This window comes from Condylura cristata, unplaced genomic scaffold (assembly GCF_000260355.1).
Source record: "Condylura cristata isolate star-nosed mole 26May11 unplaced genomic scaffold, ConCri1.0 scaffold00021, whole genome shotgun sequence".
Lineage (NCBI taxonomy): Eukaryota > Metazoa > Chordata > Mammalia > Eulipotyphla > Talpidae > Condylura > Condylura cristata.
Window position 1 is genome coordinate 4,105,592 of NW_004567122.1, and position 9,324 is coordinate 4,114,915.

Sequence of the window (9,324 nt, forward strand, 5' to 3'; positions counted from 1 at the left end):
TGGTCGTTCACTCATGAAATTTATAAAGTTTAAAGTTAAAAACTTTTTTTTAAACAATACGAAGTGGGTGCATTTTGTCACCCATAAATTGATAAATTTCAAGTGTTACTCTTGTACTTTAAAACTTTGAGTCATTTTGGTTTTGATTTTGCTTAATGAAAAGTTTGATGTATGAAGCATTCAGAACAGTGATGCAATGACTCACGATCATGAACAACAAAACTGTGGACAAGAAGCACAGTTTTTGGTATGAACACCAGAAACTATTCTTTGTCAAGCGTGACTGATGTAGCAGGCCACACACGCTGGTGTTGAATAACTGGCAGGCCTGCCTTTCATTCTGTTAAGAGACCTGAATAAACATGTTTAAAATCACTCGGAATAGCACAGGCTAGATAAAAGGATACGCTGTGACTGAGATGAAGCTGGGTGTGTCAGGAGAAGGCTGGGCCTGTGTTTCTCCAAGGGTGGTGTGAAGACTTTGCATCTGGATAGCTTCAAATATGGTCAAAGTGCAGCTTGCAAGGCCTTTCTGTGGATGTGTCAAGGCAGAGTCTTGGCAGGGGTCATGCCCTACAAGGGGCTTTCTCCGGTGGGGACATTGTTACCTGACTATTGCAGTGTGATTGCTGAAGAAGAGACCTGAAATGAAAGGGTGTGGTGTTGAGTGTGTTTGTCAGGGAACAAAAGGGGTCAGAAGGAAAAACCCCGTGGAATCTGGGGCTGCACGTAGGCCCTTCGTGGCGTCTTTCTTGTGCCCTTCACAGTCAGACTGCCCAGTCCTTCTCTTAAGCTCTGAAACATCTCTTGTCCCAAGAGCACCCCAATCTCAGCGGGCATCACCCCATTCATCCTTTGCTGTCTCGCCCGTGGCCTTTACAGCCACTTGCATCCTGGCATCTGCCCTCAGAACGAAGCTCTGTAGTTCCTAGAACTACAGAACCCCTGGCAAAAAAATATATATATATATATAAGAAGGAGCAAAATTTGAACAGGGATACCCTTGGCTGGCTTACTCCTTGACTTTGGCTCTGGAAATCCAAGGTACCACGTTAGCCATTTGGTGTTGCATCTATTTGACTAATTCAGCCGCACACCTACCTCCCCGAGCAGATTTTGTTTACCTTGGGTTTGCATAAAATGTGAACTGCTGGCAGTCAAAACTCAGACATTTGGGGGTGACACATATGGCTGTAGTTTATATTAAGTATAAACAAATGTTTTTCAAATAATGATCTTAAAACACCTAAATAGTATAGGTCTGATCTAAACCTCAGATGCTGTTAGGTTTGAATCTTTTTTCTTTTTTTTCTCATTGGTGTTTTTAAAATATAGATTTTTTTATTTATGCATGCAAGAACTGGGGTACAGGCCAGAGGTGCAGGGGGATGAGACGATTCACAGAGACAGAGTGGGAAGCAGAACAGGCAAGTTGAAACACACTGGTAAGGGAAGCAGCGGGGAGACAGGAGAGGTCTGCTGCGCCCTGTGGGTCATTCCCTGGCTGTGGATCAAGTACACAGTGCTGTACTTTATCCCCTTGCACCACCAGGCAGGTCCCTGACCCTTTTTTATTTCTTAAGTAAGTAGGAAAGATATCCTTTTTGCTTATTAAGTAGATAATTCACTTACAGAATTTTTAAGTATGTTTTATTCTTCCTCTTTATAGATATATAAAAGCAAATTGGGGTGAAAAAGCTATTAAGTTATGCTTAGTCTTTGTAACCCAAAGAATGTTATCTCTAGCAAATCAGGATGCTGGATCCCGGGGTGAGCGTAGGCGTCAGACAATCACAGAAGTGTCTGGAACACAGTGGAATTCGGGCAACTGCCTGACCCCACAACAAGGCCACCTCTGAAGTGGAGATCAGAACTGTGAAGAGCCGTGAAAGGATCAAGCATTGTCCCCTGTCAAAACACACTGCTTTAAATAAACCCTTTCTCTCTTAGATCAAAACCTCTGCAAATTGAAGAGAGGTAACTGCAGCGATCCAGAGTGCTGGCAAGACCCCGAGACCCCTCGGTGTTCCTGTGCTGAGGGCTATGCTTTGAGCCTGGACGGGAAGTCCTGCGAAGGTAAAGGCACAGGTGTGGCCTCCGAGGCCAGGTCAGCCCTCCTGGCCTGCAGCCTGAGGCTGGTTTTTGGAGAGCCTTGATATGCACCTCACTTCAAATGCCCCTGCACCCCGAAAAGCAACTCTCTCTATCCCTGTCCCCTTTATAGCCTTTTTAACACTTTGAGTCCTTTTCATCCTGTTTCCTACACTTTGAGAACCTACACAGGGGCTGAGGTAAGGCAGGGTTGCTGCACGGCCTCCTGGGGCCCAGGCTGACCTGAATGAAGCCAGGAGAAACTTGTTCCTTTCTCTGGGGTTGGGGTGGGGGTGGGGGGTTCCTGATGAAAGGAACTCAGGGGCTCCTGCACCAGCTCAGGGAAACTAGCTAGGGAGAGACTTCTGGTCAACCCGGCAGCTGCCTGCTCACTGTAGTTCGCTGCCAACATGGACCAGTGGCCGAGGACCTAGAGGGAGCTGCAAGGCAGCTATGCACCAGAGTAAAGCTGGGAGCTGACCCCACGTTCAGGGGAGGAGTCCCTGTAGGTTGTGAGGGGTGAAGAGCAGGGTGGGGGGGCAGGGTCCAGCCTTGCCAAGAGCCATCTGACTGCCTGTCGCTTGCTCATTGTGTAGATGTCAACGAGTGCGCTTCGCGGAAGCATGGCTGTGCTCTCGGCTGTGAGAACACCCCCGGGTCCTACTACTGCACCTGTCCTGTGGGCTTCGTTCTGCTTCCTGATGGGAAACAATGTCACCGTAAGTCTCAGCAAGTATTGGCTGTGTCACTCCTCTTCTTTGGTAGTGATGTTTCTAAGTGGTTGCTAGGGGAGGCGCCATGTTCCCGCCCACTCTTACATGCAGCCCCCTGGACTAGCTCTTGGCAACTGTGGGTGGGAGTGGCCAGGTGAAGCTGGGTAATACAGGGCAGAGGTGGGCCAGAGCAGAGTCTGAAGCTCATCTTGCACCATGGCCCTACTGGGAAGGAGAAACAGGAGCCACACAGAGGGGAGACCTGCAGGGACACTTGGGAGAGACACATCGGGGCTCACAATGGCAGCGGTTATACTGATGTGCTGTCTCCTTTTGTCCCTGCTTGCTGGGACCTGCAGCAGGACCCCTTTCTGATGGCTCCTGCCAGAAGGTGCTTGTACTTGTGCAAGCTTCTGGCCCTCCGTGCCCCTGCTTCAGGCCAACCCAGGGTGGCTGGGCATTGGCGAGGTGTATTTTTGGGAAACTTACCAGTAATATCCTCTCTTCTCTTCCCATTCTGGGCACACTAATCCTATTGAAGATCTTTCCCATGAAGAGTCTGCTTTTGTCTATATGTGTGGGTGGCAGGACCCCAAATGCATGCACCCTATTTGTTTAAGGCTCCTGAGCACCCCTTGATCACATGCTAACAGTTATAATCTAGGTGGGTGGTCCTCTATCAGCTGTATGCATGGAGCACCTAGGAATTTTACTTGTTTTGCTTTTTAAAACTTGAATAACTGGGCTTTATCCCATACCTATTTCATCAAAACAGCCACTTGAGATAGATGGAAAGATATATAGGACATACACAGATTGAGATGTGGATGAATATAGACAGATCAGCATGTGTGTTCTTTCCTTTCTTTATCCATATTTCATTATGTATCCTTGAAAGATAAACATGCAATAAACATAATCCTGGTACATTATCTTATCTAAAACACTGACTGTAGTTCCCTGCTTTTATCTGATATCCAGTCTGTTTTCAAGCATAACCACAATACCGTTATCACATCAAAAAAATAATAAGAGCAATAATCACTTAATAACCCTAAATATTTAGTCAGTTTTAAAATTGTCTCTAAAAGCTTTTTTAAACAGATGGACTGTTCGAATAAAGGTACTTACGTTGTGTTATTTGAAAACTTTCCTCTTACACTACACATTTCCCTTTTTTCTTTTATCCCATTGCAAGTATTTGTTTTTAAAGATTTATTTATTTATGCATACAAGAACTGGGGTACAGGCCAGAGGTGTGGGAGTGAGAGGATTCACCAGAGACACAGTGGGGACCAGAACAGGCGGACTGACTGAAACACTGCTGAGGGGAGCAACAGGTGAGACAGGAGAGGTCTGCTGCGCCATGTGGGTCACCACCCTGGTGGGGATCGAACTCTGCCATGGTGGCTGGTGATAGCTCCATAGGGCTGAGACTTAACCCCCGCAGCACCACAGAGGCTCTTGAAATTTATTTTGATGTGTAATATAAGGCCAGGAATTTTAATTTCGCCCCCCAATTACTATGCAGTTATTCATCATTTATTGGCTGATTTCTCACTTAACTTGATGATTTAAAATACCTTTCACGCTCTTCATTCTGACATGTACTTGAGTGTCTTCTAAGATGAAGTTGTTATTTGAATCTCTTGTCCTTTCTGCCTGTCCCTGCACTCCTTAACCATTATTACAGTTTTTGCATCTTTATGATACACTTGGATCTTTGTTAATAGCCTCTCAGCCTCTTCCTGTACCTCATCACACTCATACACTGTTCTCAGTTTTCTTACCCATACTATTTGCTTTTCAGATCAACTTGATTATCGTTTGACCAAGTTCCATTGAACATATTTTGGAATTTTGATGACTAATTACTTTAAAAATAGGATTTGGAATAAAAGAAACTTAGAGGAAGTCAGAGCTGTTTTCTAGAATCCAAGGTCTTTGTGTTTTTAGATTTAAATTTTCTTCGTTTTTTTTCTTAATCTCCATCATCTTAGTGTTTCGTATATGTTTGAATCTTTTTCAGCTTACTCTTTTCAGGATAGCATTTTCATTACACACTGATTTTTACTAAATGTCCACTGATCTGATATGGTCCTAACCTGCCTGTATTCGTGTTCATTAGAGTTAGTTTCCTGCCCAAGCAATGCATCTGGATGCAGTCACAACTGTCTCCTGACACCACAAGGCCCTGCATGTTTCTGTCCTGAAGGCTCAGTGCTTGAGGCAGATGGGAAAACATGCACTGGTGAGTTTCAGGACATCTTGTTGGCTTGAAAACATCCATTTTCTAAGTGACACCTAGAAATTGATGTCGTGGTCAAGGGAGAATAGATTTCCCAGCCTGACACAGTGAAAGATACTTATGGAACAGAGTACCATCAATTTAAATCAGGGTTTTGTCTCTTTGTTGCTAGGTAGCAGCACAGTATAGTGGTTGTGAGCGAGATGTGGCTGGCAGGCAGCACCAAGGACATACCGCTGGTGACTAGCAGTGTTGGTTAGAGCTGGCCACTGGCCTCTCGCGGTCTCGGTTTCCTCCTGAGGAAACCGAGAGATTCTGCTTCTGCATTTGTGGTCAGCGTGAGGCTGGCGGATGCACGATACTTTAGCCTGTCCCCTGAACCTGATTCAGACCTTTGTAGGTTGCAACATAGAGAGGGCTGGCGGTCCCTCACACTCAGCAAGGATGTGATGTGTGGGTCTTTGCTTTTTAATACAGAAAAGAAAAAAGTAACGAGACCAAAAACATGAGTGAGAAACAATGTCATACTCACTATGAAGGGGTAGACCAACTGCTAGTCTCATCAAGATGTATTTCTTTTCTTTTTTAACATTTATTTATTTGTGCATATAAGAACTGGGGTGCAGGTCAGAGGTGCAGGGGATTAGAGGATTCACCAGAGACAGAGTGGGGAGCAGAACAGTCAGACTGACAAGGACACTGCTGAGGGGAGCAGCAGGCAAGTCAGGAGAAGTCTGCTGCGCCATGTGGGTCACCACCCTAGGTCAGGGATCGAACTTGTGCTGAGTGGCTGTGGTTAGCGTGACAGTGCTGATACTTAACCCCTTGTGCCACCAGGGACAAGGACCCAAGATGCATTTCTTATTCCCATAAGCTGCCAGTCCCTTTGTCCTCAGTTTCATTGATAAAACAAGATGACAAATGCCATTGAGATGTGAAGGGCTAACATTCAAGATGCCAGTTAAGGGTTGTGGAATAAGGTGATTTGCCCCTAACCTCTGAAAAATAAACTATTTCAGCAGTGTGGATGTTATAGAAGTAGTTACAAAGTTGTTCTTATATTTGGCTCACCTTCATTATTGATGGGAAAATCTTTCCTTTGGAATGAGGGAGCATCTTTACCGAGGCATTGTTTCTTGTAGGGTGCTCCTCCCCTGATAACGGTGGATGTAGCCAGCTCTGCCTGCCTCTCAGTCCGCTATCTTGGGAATGTGGTTGCTTTCCTGGGTATAACCTGCAACTGGACAAAAAGAGCTGTGCAGCTTCAGGTTAGTGGTGTGGGCATCTGAAAATGTGTCTCTGCAAAAAGGTTCATGAAAAGATTTCTTTTAGGAATACAGAGAGTGAAATTTTTTTTGATGTCTGGGTAAAAGGTCTGATTTTTAATTTTTGGACAGGGAAAGCTAATCACGTTATACATGTAAATAGTGGGTCTGTAAATAATGATCACGGTTTTGAAGAATATTTCTAAGTTAATTGTCATTCAGCAAAGACCTGCTGTAACATCAAGTGGGCATTCTAGCAAATAGAGAATGTGTGAGCAGAATAATCTTAAAACATTATAAAGTTTCAGAGGTGTTTATATTTGGTGGTGGATTTGATTTTCGTCTCTCCAGTGACTATAATAATCATAATACTTTGGAAAGTTCTGTTTACTTTTTAAAAAAAATTATTTATGCATACAAGAACAGGCCAGACGTGTGGGGCTATGAGGATTCACCAGAGACAGAGTGGGGAGCAGAGCAGGCCGATTCACTGAGGGGAGCAGTGGGCGAGACAGGAGAGGTCTGCTGCGCCCTGTGAGTCACCTTCCTGGCTGGGGATGGCACTCAGGCTGCAACAGAAATAGCGTGATAGCAAAGACTTAACCCCGTAGCACCAGGAAGCCTAGAAACTTCTGTCCTTTTTAGGTCAAAATTAGATATACAGCTGCATGTATCTTTTTTTCACCTTCTGATATGATAGTCTTCATGTCCTTCAGTGATCTTTGGAAGCCTAGATTTAGACCAAATTCATTGAGTCTCTCCTGTGGTTCATTATGTTTGTCATCTGGGGTAACATAATGAGTTTGCAAAGCTGGCCCGAGGGAGACCCCAATACTCTTAACTTCTCAAAGTCTTCGTGAAAGCAGCCTAACCTGAGTTCTGAAGGGATCAGGGGTCTAGTTTTCAGCTTCCATAGTCAAGCCTGCCTTTCACATGTGTCCAGGACACATCAGTGAATACAACTCACTAATGTGAATATTTCAGTGTGTGTGAACCTTGGAGAGCACAGCACTAAGGGGTGGCAGGATTTAGCTGTCATGTTAGTTATTCCTGAGTGTCTCTTCCTATAAGTAATTTGCATCTTAAAAGCAGGGAGGAATCCAGTGATGGGGTTCTGGCAAGGGGTCACCCCCTTGGAGAGGAAGCCTGCCCTACCCACCCCATCTTGATGGGGGATGAGGAAAACAAGGGCTACAGAGCTGAAGGAAGAGGATGTCATGTGAGGGAAGCGTCAGAGGTGCCTTCTGGGCCCAAAGGCATATTTTAAATATCTGAAATTTGGTTAACAGGACCACAACCATTTCTGCTGTTTGCCAATTCTGCAAATATCCAACACATGTGTTTTGATGGAACAGATTATGGGACCCTGCTGAGCCAGCAGATGGGGATGGTGCTAGCCCTCGATCACGACCCCGTGGAAAATAAGGTATGACGTTGTCACTGCGGCCTGTGGCCCACTTTAAGGACACAGGGGAGGACTTTATCCTTCCAGGTGACCTGGCCTACCTGGAAGTCCTCTACTAACTCAGCTCTGGAAGATGAGACACAGAAACATTTCAATAAAGACATTCAAATGGCGTTTGAGACATTTTGGGGACCTTTGCGTTGACATAATCCTACCCTGGTCTCTTGTTTTGGGGAAAGGTTATCGGGACAATTTAATGCACAGGATATTACATCAGCTGCCTCTTTGGAGATGAGGTGAGCGGCTAGCACAGGTAGGTGTACTCATAAAGGAACAAAACAGATACGTCTTTGGTTTTTTGCCGGTGATGGGAGAGGTGGGAGGTCAAGCTACAGGTGAGTAGCTTGTGTGTCACTGGGAGAGGAAATTCAGTGACACTTAACCACAACATCAGAAGACATCAACTTTATGGTTCATGTAGGAATGGTTGTTTAACACAACATCATTTGCACAATAAATCAATTTTACAGGAAGATTTTGGGGTATGGTTCAGAATTTTAGTGATATCACCCTAATTGGCCATTTGGCATACAGTTTCGTGATTGTGTTTCTTCTAGGGTAGAATGTGCTTGAAGTGAGGTATTAGAGTGTCCACTTGGGAGATGAATCGCCAGTGGTTATAAACTTACATAGTTGTTAATCTACCTCCATAATTATTTGTTACTGGATGGTATGTTAATGCCCAGATTTTTAAATTTTGTACATTTGTTTCTCTTGTTTAAAGCAATCTAGCTAATGACCAAAAGAGTAAAGCAAAGGGATGCTGGACTCACTTGCTGTAATAACCAAATATAAATAATTGTGCAAATAGAAGTTTGGTACTTAAACATTAACAATCCTTCTTTCTGTTCCCTGAAATGAACCAACCAGACTCCATGGAAGACTTACATTAATAGAAAGAAATGGTTGATACATTAAAAATTAAATTCCGGATGCATTTATTATCAAGCTAGTGTTTTCCCTGCACGGTCAGACTTTTTTACAAGCCAGTGAATTAGAAGACGTAGAATAAACTTAGTATCCTGTGGTTGATTTTCATTTCTCTGGTCAATAGACTCATATGCTTGCTTCTCAAACTGGTCCTTGGGCCAGCAGCATCAAAAGCACCTGGGATCTGTTTCTATGGAAACAGCAAATTCTGAGGACCCTCCCCTGATCAAGGACACACAATTTGCCTTTTAACCAGATTCTCAGATGATGCCTGAGCACCATAAGTTTGAGAAACAGTTCTGGCACGGTGTTTTTAAATATGTCTAGCATCCTTTTTATATTATGGAATAGGACCTTTTCTATTTTAAAATAGAAAGATAACCCATTTGTGAATGAATTGGCAGAAGTAAATACTCTCATCATTGCGTAGATTTTTATGTACCTGTATATGTTCACAGTTAAAATATCACAAATACCCTCAGTGAAATGTCAACAGGTTCCCAGAAGTTTTAGACACTTGTGAAATTCTTGTACCTGTTGACAGTCTGCATTCTAGACTAGAGAATCCTGCACCTGCAAGGAATACCGTGGAGCAACAGTTAAAGAGACAGC

General features: G+C 44.1%; 1 protein-coding gene across 1 annotated transcript in view; it reads left to right on the forward strand.

Annotated features, from left to right (window-relative positions):
• EGF (epidermal growth factor) overlaps nt 1-9,324 on the forward strand; it is a 72,294-nt gene that overhangs the window by 19,084 nt on the left and 43,886 nt on the right. The window contains exons 6-10 of the mRNA XM_012727988.1: nt 1,951-2,076; nt 2,688-2,810; nt 4,933-5,055; nt 6,195-6,320; nt 7,607-7,743. Of these exons, the coding sequence (XP_012583442.1) occupies nt 1,951-2,076; nt 2,688-2,810; nt 4,933-5,055; nt 6,195-6,320; nt 7,607-7,743 (635 nt within the window). The remainder of the gene's footprint in view (nt 1-1,950; nt 2,077-2,687; nt 2,811-4,932; nt 5,056-6,194; nt 6,321-7,606; nt 7,744-9,324) is intronic.